The sequence below is a fragment of the Lutra lutra genome, chromosome 2 (genome assembly GCF_902655055.1).
Source record: "Lutra lutra chromosome 2, mLutLut1.2, whole genome shotgun sequence".
Lineage (NCBI taxonomy): Eukaryota > Metazoa > Chordata > Mammalia > Carnivora > Mustelidae > Lutra > Lutra lutra.
The window spans coordinates 126,135,063-126,148,753 of record NC_062279.1 but is presented as its reverse complement, the minus strand read 5'-3'; the positions used below and the strand labels follow the sequence as shown (position 1 = coordinate 126,148,753).

General features: G+C 37.2%; 1 protein-coding gene across 4 annotated transcripts in view; it reads right to left on the bottom strand.

The window, feature by feature from the left end:
- The window catches only part of INTU (inturned planar cell polarity protein), an 82,195-nt gene that overhangs the window by 42,364 nt on the left and 26,140 nt on the right, over positions 1–13,691 (bottom strand). For all 4 annotated transcript variants that reach the window (XM_047718394.1, XM_047718395.1, XM_047718392.1 and 1 more), the window contains exon 4: positions 4,064–4,267. In XM_047718394.1, the coding sequence (XP_047574350.1) occupies positions 4,064–4,267 (204 nt within the window). The remainder of the gene's footprint in view (positions 1–4,063; positions 4,268–13,691) is intronic.

The window sequence follows — 13,691 nt, the reverse complement described above, 5'->3', positions numbered from 1 at the left end:
GCTATTTAATATTTAACATCCCTAAATATTCATACAGTTACTATTGAAAGCCCAAACTCCTAAAATACATCTTTTCTTCAGTTCTCTAAAGAGTGTCCTATATCTTGTTTTGGTCCCTCTTTACAATAAATAATTATGTGACTTAGTGTCCATGTCTTGGCAATTTTTACATTAGGATAAATATAAAAAATGATAAACTGGACACATCTTTTTTAATATTACTAAGCAAATTCAGTATATGCAAATTGCTATAGAACATGTTGGCCAAATACACTCTGCCTAACACTCAAATTTTCTTACAATATTTCTAGGAATAAAAAGCTATAAAAAATTTTATCTTTAGAAATGAAGCCAAACATCAGTTAAGATCTTCTGTTAATGCTTACTTAATAAATTTAAACCTCGACTAGTAAATACACATTGCATTTAGCCAAACACCAAACACCACTTTAAACAAATAACCTTACAGTCTTTGATTGGATTGATTGGATTTTTGATATTTCTAAATCTTATAAGTTGAAGAAGGCAAGTTTTTATTAAATATGTAACCCACATGAAAACAAAATAACCCTATGACATTTTATTGTAAAGTAAGTCATACCAGTCAAACAGGTTATTTGAGAAAGTCTCTTTTTTCCAACCCCTGTAGCAACCAGCCCAGAAAGCTTCAGTATTAAGGACCTGGCAAACTCTACAGTTCCTAACCAATTTAATTAGCTGTATTTTTAGGCACTTGTTAGTAGCATGCATTTGCAGCAGCTTCCACTCTGTTCAGTAAGAATAAAAAGCCTCTTCTAATTACAATATTGATATAGGGCTCTCAATAGACAGAAACCTGTTCATTTGAGAAACATCTACACATTTTCCCATGGAAAGAAAGGCAAAGATGACAAAAGGCTTCGGTGGTATTCTACTCCAAGATGACCTAGAAAGTTTCAGGGTGCTAGCATCCCAGAATTTTGTTGTATGTTTTATATAACAAACAGTTAATTTTCTCATTTACTTTAAGGTATAAAATAAATATATGCAAGAAATCAGTATAATTAACCTTAGGTCTCCTTATGTTTTCAGAATACAGAAAACTACAAAAAATACATAGAAGTAAAAAATCCCTTCTTTTCCATTTCAATTATTGACTAAATTTTGATATACAAAGATGCAACACAAAGAAATGCACCCCTTGGAGAAAATGGCTTTGGCAATCAGAATACGGCCTGCAAGGATTTCAACAGCAAAGAAATGTAAATTAGGTAACAACTTTTACATGGCGCTTCTGCTTGAAGCACTGTGGAACTATGGCTAGAACATAACTTGCTGAACTGCTGGATATGTAAGAAGTGGAGAGGTTTTCTAAGGACGTCTTCTCCATACCCTTTCAATCCCCTTCCTCAGAACTGCAAAGCAAGAGGGCCTTAGCGGGCAGTGGTGAGTGGTGGGCAGAGACAGAGGGCTGATGCCTACAAGAGTGTGAATCAGTACAGAGTATTCTCCTAATGGCTAGGTAGGTAAGCTGAACCTAGGACCACTGTGTTAAACCCAGACTCTTGAGAAAGTCTGAGTACCTTAGGTGAGTGGCAGAAGCAGAAGCAAATTCTCTCTGGAGGAAGGCATTCCTACCTTCTAACCACAGGACTCCCAGAGGTAAAATCAAGTAGTAAGCCTAGTCAGTGATCAACAAGGGCACAAGAAGGCAAACTACCACATGTCAGTTAGGAGTTAGAGATGGTGGAATGGGCAGATACAGAACAGAGAACACAGAATACATATGAAATACTTAGAGAAATGAAGTATAGAATCACAAAGACAAGCAAGCGGCAAGAGACTACCAGGAGTATCATCACAGATTTGAAATGCAGACTAAAGATTTTTCAGGAAATCCTGAAAATAAAAATGATTGTTTAAATAGAAAACACAAGAATGAGATTAAAAACAGTTTGGACATAGCAGAAGAAAGAAATTAAACAAAAAAATAAATAAATAAAAGATTTCTTACAGAGGAATGACTGACAGTAGACTTAACAGCAATTACTGAAATCAGAAGACAAAGGAATACTATCTTCTTTTTTTTTTTTAAAGATTTTATTTATTTATTTGACAGAGAGAGACACAGCGAGAGAGGGAACACAAGCAGGGGGAGTGGGAGAGGGAGAAGCAGGCTTCCTGCCGAGCAGAGAGCCAGAACCCTGGAATCATGACCCAAGCCCAAGGCAGCTGCCCAACAACTGAGCCACCCAGGCGCCCCAGGAATACTATCTTCAAACAGATTAGAGGAAATAACTTTCTACCATAATGACATAAGCAATACCATGCATTGACTTCATCTCCTCCCTCGCCACACAGGAAAATTGTGTTTTCTTACCTCCTTGAACTTGGAGAGACCATATAACTAGTTGAGGCACTAGAACATGGGGAGAAGTGATGTTACAACTTTTTTTTTTTAATCATTTGATATACTGTTTATTTTACTTGAATGTAAGTTCTTTTTTTTGTAATTTTATTTTGTTTTTCAGTGTTCCAAGATTCAATGTTAATGCATCACACCAAGTGCTCCATGCGATATGTGCCCTCCTTAACTTTTAAGTTAGAACTCTGAACTGTCTCATGGGATATTAGATGCTTTCTCTCTTCTCTCATTGGTGAACGGGATGCAAATGACCTAATAGAGGACTCCAAAGCCTTTGGGAATCATGGAACCATTAGATGAAGGGCTCCAACCACTAGGCCACATGACCGGGAACATTTATATTGAAATGAGAAATGAACTTCTATTATGTTAAGCCACTGAGACAACAGGGCTGTTACAGAATAGGGCTGGCCTATTCTGACTAATACTATGTAGAATTATAAAGCACCTTTCAAGAAGAGGTGAAAAAAACACTATCAGATAAATAACAAAAATAATTTACCATCAAGAGACTTTCACTATAAAGAAATGCCTAAAATATATGTCTTAAGAAGAAGAAAAATGATCAAGTAAGGACAGTCTGAGATGTAAGAAAGAATAGTGAGTAAAGAAAATGGTAAGAATATATGCAAATTTAAAAATTCATTTGTATGAAGTATAATGCAAAAATGCATTTTATAATGTATTACATGTTTTATAATATATAAAATGTAATAATAATTAATAGTAGTAGAACTAGCATAATTATGTCCAATTTCTGGAATTAAAAACATGATAGCAGGGGCACCTGGGTGGCTCAGTGGGTTAAGCCTCTGCCTTCGGCTCAGGTCAGATCTCAGGGTCCTGGGATCGAGCCCCGCATCGGGCTCTCTGCTTAGCAGTGAGCCTGCTTCTCCCTCTCTCTGCCTGCCTCTCTGCCTACTTGTGATCTCTCTCTCTCTCTCTCTGTCAAGTAAATGGGTAAAATCTTTAAAAAAACAAAACAAAACAAAAAACATGACAACACAGGGCACTTAGGTGGCTCAGTTGGTTAAACATCTGACTCCTGATTTTGGTTCAGGTCATGCTCTCAGGGTCGTGAGACCTGAGCCCCACATTAGGCTCCACACTGTGCATGAAGCCTGCTTAAGATTCTCTCTTTCCCTTTCCCTTTGCCCCTACCCCCTACTTGTGTGCATGCACGTGTGCTCTCTCTCTCTAAAATAAATAAATATTTTTTAAAAATGATAGCACTAAAATACTCAGGAAAATAGCATGTATGTGAAGAGGGGATAATCTGAATTAAGGTATACTAAGGGCCTTGAATTATTCTGAAAAAGAGTTAAAGCAGCATTACAGAATCTGCTTAGACAAATGTGATAAAATTTTAAAAGCAATCACACAAAACAGAGTATATAGCAAACAATGACAGATAAGAAAAATATTATGGAAAAAGTAGTTAAATAGAAATCTTTAAAGAAGATGATAGAAAAAATTCAAATATTTCAATAATCTGTATAAATGGACTCATTAAGCTTATCAGTTATAAGACTGCTATGTGTAAGAGACATACCACAACCATAAAGACACAGAATGACTTAAAAAAAGTGCTCATCAATCACTTGAAAGACTATAAAAGGACCTTATTCTTTTCCTTTGCACATTTGAGAAAGCACTCACCTCCTCCTTTGATGTTTCCGAGTCAAGCTGCAGTGTGAGATACATAACGATGTGAGGAGTGTTTAGGATATTTTGCTGGATACCTTCAACCTCCTCTCCCCACAGAAGTTTGACTAAATCATTTGTGTTCGACTGTGCCTTTTTCTGTCTTGGTTGAGTTGTTTCCTTCTTCACAGCATATGCATTTTCAAAGGTCAGTTTTACCTTTAACAAAACAACAAGTTGATTTTTCAACAGGGAAAGGTCAGTTGCAGTTTTCACAAAGAAGGGTCTGTACATGTATAGACATTTAGGTACACAGAGTATATCTAAAAATCATCCTAGAATATGAGCTCTTTGATGTCAAGGACTATGTATTTTTTTTTTCCTTTTTCTTTCTTTTTTTTTTGGTTAAAATTTTATTTATTTATTTGACAGAGAGAGAGACAGTGAGAGAAGGAACACAAGCCCCCAGAGGGAGAAGCAGGCTTCCCGCTGAGCGGGTATCCAGATCACAAACGGAGAGGAAGGCAGAGGCTTAATGACTGAGCCACCCAGGCACCCCAAGGACTATGTAATCTGCTTACATTTTTTTTTAAAGATTTTATTTATTTATTTGACAGATAGAGATCACAGGTAGGCAGAGAGGCAGGCAGAGAGAGAGAGAGAGAGGGGAAGCAGGCTCCCCGCTGAGCAGAGAGCCCGATGCGGGGCTTGATCCCAGGACCCTGGGATCATGACCTGAGCCGAAGGCAGAGGCTTTAACCCACTGAGCCACCCAGGCACCCCATCTGCTTACATTTTAATCTCCAGCTCCTAGCCTAGTTTTTGGTACATATTATTACATGTATTTATTGAGTAAGAATTTATAATTCTCTGCACAAAAATTCATTTATTTAAATTTAATCACTGTATTCTAAGATACTGATAACAAAGAAATACTATAGAAAAACAAAAATTCATACAAACTCATAATTCAAAAAGAGGAACACCATATTATGAATGCTGATAGCTCATCTGGGGAAAGAAAAAAGAAGAAATACAGGATTAAAAGGAACTGCATATAACCAGGTTAGCTGTCCTTTCAAGTGGGGTGATATTCAAATATTTTTCTCTCAGACATTCTTTCTGGTCCTTTAAAATAAAGACCAAGGAGAGAAAAAACTATCAGCATGCTAGATCTGGGACCATGAGCCTGAGAAGATTATAATTTTTATCAAGATAGTTTTATTTTCACGGCCTGATGTCAGACAAGATTGGTAAGAATCCAGAATGTGACCATTCTCCAATTGTTGAAAGCTAGCTTCCACTTCTCAATTACTTTTACTTGAAAAGGAGATATGTGTCTAGATGCCAGCTGGCCAAAGATAACTTGTTCATTTTAAAGAAGCACCAGTGTGTATCTTGACTAAAAGAAGTTTCAATAGATACAGCTAATTTGGTGTAGTAAAAACATCATCATAAGCTATATAACCACAAAGTATTCCTAACGTTTAAAATCTTATCAGAATACAGAGGAGTAAAATAGGATACCCTAACTATAATAATCCGTAGAGTTCCAAATTTAAACATTAAAGTATAGTGACTCTTTTAAAATTAGATTACATTTTATTTTTAAAGATTTTATTTATTTGACAGACAGAGATCACAAGTATGCAGAGAGGCAGGCAGAGAGAGTGGGATGGGAAGCAGGCTCCCCACTGAGCAGAGAGCCCAATGCGGGGCTTGATCCCAGGACCCTGGGATCATGACCTGAGCCGAAGGCAGGGGCTTTAACCCACTGAGCCACCCAGGTGCCCCTTAAAATTAGATTAAATTTTAAGTAAAAAAATAAATTCATGTTTGATCAAGAATAAAAAGTCTGTTCAATATGTGTTTGTTAAATCATCACACTGGACACTTTAAAAAATCATGAATAGGGAGCCAGGGTGGCTTAGTGGGTTAAGCCTCCGCCTTCAGCTCGGGTCATGATCTCAGTGTCCTGGGATTGAGCCCCGCATCCGGCTCTCTGCTTGGCGGGGAGCTTGCTTCCCCCTCTCTCTGCCTGCCTCTCTGCCCACTTGTGATCTCTGTCAAATAAATAAATAAAAATCTTTTAAAAAAAAATCATGGGCAACCTAAATATATACAATTTTTATTTGTTAATCATACCTCAATAGGCTGGGGGTGGGAAATATCTAGCCAATATTTAAAAGCAGATAAAATTGTACACATTAAGTTGCATTTGGGAGGAAAATATTTAGAAGTTATTATCAAGATAGGGGCACGTGGGTGGTTCAGTCTGTTAAGCATCGGACTCCTGATTCTGGCTCAGGTCATGATCTCAGGGTCCTGGGATTAAGCCCCATGTTGGGCTCCATGCTCAGTGGGGAGTCTGCTTGTCTCCCTCTGTCCCTCCCCCGTTAACTCTCTCTCTCAAATAAATAAATCTTTAAAAAGTTATTATCAAGATAGTAATAAATAATCCCTCATTCTTAATGTTATTATTTTTAAAAAATATTTTATTTATTTGACAGAGAAAGAGAGCACACAAGTAGGGGGAGTGGCAGGCTCCCTGGCTGAGCAGGAAGACCGATGTAGGACTCGATCAAAGGACCCTGGAGCCATGACCTGAGCCAAAGGCAGACGATTAATTGACTGAACCACCCAGGCACTCAAGACATACAATTTTTAAGGCCAACTTTAAATGTGATAAATATTAACATATATAGTCACTTTTTAAAAAAATGAGCTTTATAGGCTTATATTTTATCATCAAAAATATTAAGCATATTATTTTTTAAAAATTTATTCATAATCCCACTACTGTTATACTATAAAATAAATCTGCCCTGATGAATAAAACCTTCCAAAAGACAAATATCTAAATATCTTTTTTTGTCAACAAGGAGGGACTATTTACGGTTATGTTCAATTTTGCTTATCTGTAGCTATCTGTGGCATCTCAAGGGCACTAAATTATCTTTGTCTACCTAAAGTGAATTAAGTTAAACATCTTTTCTAAAATAAGTCTCAGATTTATTTTATTAACAAATAGAAGAGACATGAGGTCTAAACTCATTAATATGTATATATTCAGAGTAAAGATAAACTAGGTCAAGATCAGCAGTAATCTATATAGAAAGTAGGAGGGGAGAAATTCTTCATAAAATTTTCCTGAGGCCTAATGATCGTATTTCTTTACAAAACATGTAATATTCCAAATGGAAAAGCCAACCTTTACTAAATTTTTTATATTTGCTATAAACCTATTGAAAAATAGGTCCTTAATATTACAACACTGTATCAAAAAAGGCTGGATAGAAAGTTAGTGCATTTAGGGGGAAATAATAAGCAAACTCAACAAAAATATAAAAAATTAGAGATCCTATATGGGAAAAATCAAGCAAGTTCTGATGAAACTTATATATAAGATTAAGGTGAGAGACTGCTGAAGAGACACTGTTTTAGAAAGAGTCTTAGAAGACTGTGAAAAAGAATTTCTTGGTGTGAGGTTTTGACCCAAACAAGCAACAGGTAAGCATTAGATGGCCTGAAAGACTATGTTCTGAGAGTTGCATCTGTTCTACACGGCAACGTTCAAAATATGTATATATAAATAGAAATACAAATATAAGCAAAAACATATAAAATCCTTGAGGAAGGACCTCATGAAGTGAACGGCTTGTGGTTGAGATCAGATAAATAAAAGATAAATAAAAAATAAAAGATAAAATTCTTTTATCTAAGAATGAGAATTTAAGAGTTTCTAGAAGAAAAAATATATATGGGTGGTGTTCCTTGGTGGTGGTGTTGAAAATGTGAGAGATCTGAGAATTTGGGGAAATCCTGAACCCAGAGCTTATGACAGGTTAGGTGGGAGCTCTGAGATTGTCCCCAGGCATGGGCTTTGGTGAGGAAAATATATATGAATGGAGGGAGAAATATGACCGCAGGGAGCATGAGATGAGTAGCATCCTAGGGAAGCAGATGTCACAGAGATAGGCTGACTAGGTCTATTGGAGTGTCTGTGAGAGCAGTGCATAACAGTGGTAAACAAGGAGAAAGGTAGTCTTCGGAGAAAGAAATGTGTCTCAGAACAGGGAGGGCATCTTTTCCATTTGAGACTCTTGTGGGTAGAGAGGTCAAGAGACTGGCTGTGACTCACCAAAAATGACAAAAGGAAATGAGGTGGTAAACTCAAAATAAAAGCTCACTAATTTTACTTTAGGCAGCAAAAACAACCTAAAATTTAAGACTAGTTTGCTATGCTTAGTGAAAAATGACATACTTGAAAACTAACTAATGTTATACTTGGCAGACAACTGCACTTCTTTTCTGTGGTGTAAGGGCATTTTCCCCTCACCATGTCAAAAACTCAAATATACATACCACAGAACCATCCATTAAAATTCTTTTAAGGACTATTTTAGCCACCATTCTTCTGATTTAAGTAAAGTTACCTCCATTACGCAAAGATAATTATACTTTAGCAAGACATTTTGAAAAGCTTACATGTTAAGTAGCTTTAAATTTCAGGATATCTGGTTGCCTTGATAAAACAATGGATGAGACAAATAACTAAATTAAGAGTTATGTGCTTTTTAAAAAAAGGGGTCAATATACATAAATATTAAAGATATATTTTATAGAAAACTTTTATTAAGAAACATCTAGGAGGGAGCACCTGGTTGGTTCAGTCGGTTGAGTGTCTGACTCTTGGTTTTGGTTCAAGTCATGATCTCAGGATCATGGGATGGAGTCCCACATCGGGCTCCGTGCTTAGTGCACAGAGTCTCTCTCTCCCTCTGCCCCTCCCCCAGCTTGTGCTCTCTAAATGAATGAATAAATAAAATCTGAGGGGAAAAAAACCCATCTAATATAAAATAGTTTATATGAAACCTCTTATAAAAGGGTTTTCTGTTCCTCCATGGACATTAACCTGTGACATGTTTCATCATTCCTCATTGCCTGTCTCTCTCAAAGTGTGTGTGTGTGTGTGTGTGTGTGTGTGTGTGTCTGTGTGTGCAATTTTCTCATCCTTTCTTCTTTTCCTTCAGTTCACGAGATGATGTACCTTTCCTTGGGTCAGAAGACATGCTCGCCATAATTCATCATTTCCAAACTCTTGTTTAATTACCCTTTCTCTACCTCTTCAGCCTCTGTCAAACAAACAAGCAAATTCTTTCTTTCTGTTAGCTACCAAGGCATCCTCTTCACAGATGGGAATCAGGGAGGTTGTCAGAATCTGAAGCAGCTCCAAGAGCTGACCAGTCTCTCACCTCTGCTCACGGCCCTCATGGGATCTCTCTCACAACATCTGCACTGCTATCTGCCCATCTGATCCTTTCTCCTTTGTCTGGCAGATGCTTTGAATATTCCTCAGTCACAGTTCTAAAGAACAGGAGTGTATCTGACAGCAAATTCTCTCTCCTTGATCCTCTTCTGTTTAAGGCAATCTCACTCAAGATGAAACCTGGAAGGCATGTTAGACTTCTCTTTATCCTACAGGATGCACTATCCTATGCTTCACATTATCTTGAATCTAATCTATTCCTTCCTCCATATCCACAGACTTTTATCAGCTCTCTTCTGGACTGCTGTGAAGCCAGTCACCTGGTTTTCCAACCTCCAGTCCTATTCAGAATGAAATATTCCTAAAATGCAAATCTGATCAGTCAGTCCTCCACTTTAAAATATCCACACAGATGATACTTCTGGGTTCTGAGAATAGAGAAGATTTACATTTTTTTAAAAATTTTGCCAGTCTATTTCCTAATTTTTCCATGGTTTATATATCACTTTTGTGTAAAAAGGAGATAATAAAAGTTAAAACATTCCACCCAACCATCATCTCCTTTAAAAAGACTTTTCCCTCTCTTTTGGGCCTAAGAAATACTTGAGAGGTAAGAGTCCAGGACTAATGTTCTACAGGCTGATCTCCTGTGAAAGGAGTTGGTGGCTTCCTCCAAAGCACCGGGAAAATGAGGTATGGCCCAATGCTTAATGCAATCCACCCTGGTCAACAGCAAAATTTGAACCCAAGCTCCCTGATGAAGCCAGGAATGAGTGGTATATACTATAATATATATAATTATGTACTTGCTGAATAAATATGAGTGCATAAGAGCTGTAGTAGTAAAGGTCACAGTCAGCAATCAGAAGGGTACTTGTACCTTTGTTCTTGTCATTTTAAATACTGAAAACCTCTTTTTTTCAAACTCACAACTTCCTATTTAAAAAATTTCAAACCTATGGAAAAGTTGCAATAACATAATAATTACCCATGCATTATTCCTCACCCAGTTTCACTAATTTTCAACATTTTGTCACATTTGCTTTCTCCTTGTCGTCTCTGTCTTACTCCCCTTTCCTTCCATCCTCACCCCTACTTTATATACTCAAAAAAAAATTTGGCTGAATCACTTCAGAATTATCTGGTGACATTTTAATGCTTTACTGCTAAATACCTGAGCACATATCTCTTAAGGATAGGGGCTTTCTCCTACACAACCAAATATAATTATCATACTTAGGAATTTGAATATTAAATATAATACTGTTCTCAAAGTCTTTGCCCAAATTTCCGCAATTGTCCCAATATAGCTGCTACCCACTGCAATCCAGGATCAATTTAGGATTAGCCACTGCATTTAGTTCTATGTCATTTCATTCTGCTTTAGTCTAGAACAATTCTCCAGCCTTTTTTTTCTTTCAAGACAGAGAACATTTTTAGAGAAATCTAAGACAACTATTTTTGCAGAATTTAAAACTTGGCCTTAAAAGAAATTATTTGGGGGCGCCTGGGTGGCTCAGTGGGTTGGGCCGCTGTCTTCGGCTCAGGTCATGATCTCAGAGTCCTGGGATCGAGCCCCACGTCGGGCTCTCTGCTCAGCGGGGAGCCTGCTTCCTCCTCTCTCTCTGCCTGCCTCTCTGCCTGCTTGTGATCTCTCTGTCAAATAAATAAATAAAATCTTTAAAAAAAAAAAGAAAGAAAGAAATTATTTGGTCTTTTTGTACCTCACCTAGCATATAGGCTTCACCTCCGGATTTCATTCTGGTATTCTGAATCTATTTATAACAGAACTTACTTAAAAATCAAGCACAGAACTGCAGAGTTGGAATTGGGTTCAGATATATTTGCTCAAATCTCCTCTGATTATAGATGAGAAAACTGAAACACAGAACAGTCTGGCAACTTGCTCAGAGCAAGGTTTAAAATGGAGCTCTGACCTCATTCTACCACATTACCACATTGCAGATAGCTCCCAGGCCATCTTCTGTCAGATGACAAGAGCATTTAGACCATTTTTATACATCAAGCAGAAGTTTAAAATATTGCTGTTAGAGGAGTGCCTGGGTGGCTCAGTCATTAAGCATCTGCCTTCAGTTCAGGTCATGATCCGAGGATCCTGGGATCGAGCCCCACATCAGGCTCCCTGCTCAGTGGGAAGGCTGCTTCTCCCTCTCCCACTCCCCCTGCTTATGTTCCCTCTCCCACTGTGTCTCTCTCTGCCAAATAAATAAATCAAATCTTTAAAAAAATAAAATAAAATATTGCTGTTAGATAGTTCCAAATTTACATGTTAAAAAGTCTCCTATGGTATTCTTTATAAATGAACATTCCTCTTCTCTTACTGCTTGAGTAATTGTTTCAGCTGCCATAGATACAAATCAGGTAAAACAACTTTTTCAGGGACAAGTCCACCTCAGTTTGTTCTAGCCCAGCAGGAATGAAGACCCACCCAGGTTGTGTGAGAGATGGAAGGATCATACTCTGAATTCAGTTTCAGTTCCTTGAGTTATTAACTCTGCAACCTTGGAGAAACCGTTACATCTCTCTGATTCTTTTTCTTCACATACAAAATAGAAACACAATTATTGGTATCCTACAGATTATTATGAGGAATAAATGAAATCGCTAATCATAAAGGAAATGATATTAGCAAAGCACCAACAAACTGCCTGGTATGTACAAACACTAGTTCTCTTCCCAATTCTACTCCTGTCCTCCCTGAGCCTCCTACCAACTAGTTTATACGGCTGGTACCGAGAAGCTTATACTTCACACTCCTTTCAACACTAATGATGTAAGAAAAATGTGGCTTACTAATTAAACATTACTTCTAGTTAAAGGAATTTTAACTATGTTTTAAATTATTATTAAAGATACATCATGCTAAAAGCTGGTGCTTGGTTTTGAGCATGACACAGCTATAATACCAATTCTGCTAGCAAAACAAACAAATGCAAACATGTTTATACTCAAGGGTTTAAACTAGAATAAAATATTCCAAAATATTAAACATGAACATCTTCAGGTAATGGGATTTTAAAAGATTTTGCCCCTTACTTCTTCGTATCTTCCTCTTTTTACAATGAACATGTACTACCTTTATAATAAGAAGAAAGTTTATTTTCTTAAATAGAAAAGATTTTAAAATATTTAAAACCTTAAAAAGATTTTAATAATATACATATAATATATGTATATATAATATACATTTTAATAATATACATACAATATATGACAGGGTAATATCCTCAAATTAAATGCTGTCAAAATCACTCTGAACTTACATTAGGAAGGCAAGAATGTGCTAGAGTATAACATACTCTCTCAATATGATAAATTCAAACAACTCAAAACAGTTTTTCTTCCACTTTCAAAACAAACTGCTGTTTCTTCATTTAGGCACAAGATGTACATATTGGCATGTAAAAGCCGTGCGCATGCGTGTGTGTGTGTGGGGGGTATGTGTATTTAAATACAGAACCACACTTAATGCAGCAAGATGCTCACATTATAAAAGGCAAACTGGGCCAACAGCAGATACACAACTCCTACTTCATACTTAACAAGGACATGTAAATGGTGGGACGAAACTGGACGAAAATATTTAAATCATTATTTCTTCCTCTTTTTTTTTTTTAACTTCTGAGTGTGAATAGCTGAATTTGCAAATGTTAATTAAACATAAGTACAATGTGACTCCACTGTAAACATAATTTTTTTTGGAAGACAGAAGAGCTGCGGTTGAACTCTGGCAACACTGGCAGATACCTGCCACTGACAGAGGCAAGAAAGGAGGAGCCCAGACCTGGGAGCTGACATGCGGCCAGTTTACTCCGGTGAAGCTGTTTCATTTGTTAAAATACTGCATTTCTTCATTACTAATGGGTAAGTAATTGCTGTCTGAGCCCCCTGAGGTGCCCTAGTACCCTGGCTCACCCTAGGCCCTCTCCACACCTGACGACCAAAGGGGACAACAGTATACCCTATTTCAGCATTATGTCTGGTGTCTGCCTGATTGTTAGTATTTTCAAACACCACCTCATCTCCATCGCCGTCTCTATCCATTCCTAGGCGCTGCTGGTCACTGGCTGCCGAAGTTCTTCAAGAACTTTCATTTTGCATTTCCAAAGATAGCTACTTTTACAGAGCATCCATGTGTGTCTTTGTGTGTTAAGAGAAAGAAGTGAACATAAGTGAGATGTTCTTTCTTAGACAATAAAGAATTTCATCAAGGGTCCTATTATTTCAGAATCTCAAAGCAGATGCAGGAAGATTCTGTTTTATCATGGATTCTCTTCTTCACCCTCATCAATCCAGAAGGTGGTTCATCCTCTCATAGTCTGATGGAGTATCTACCTGTTCAAAGCATATCAT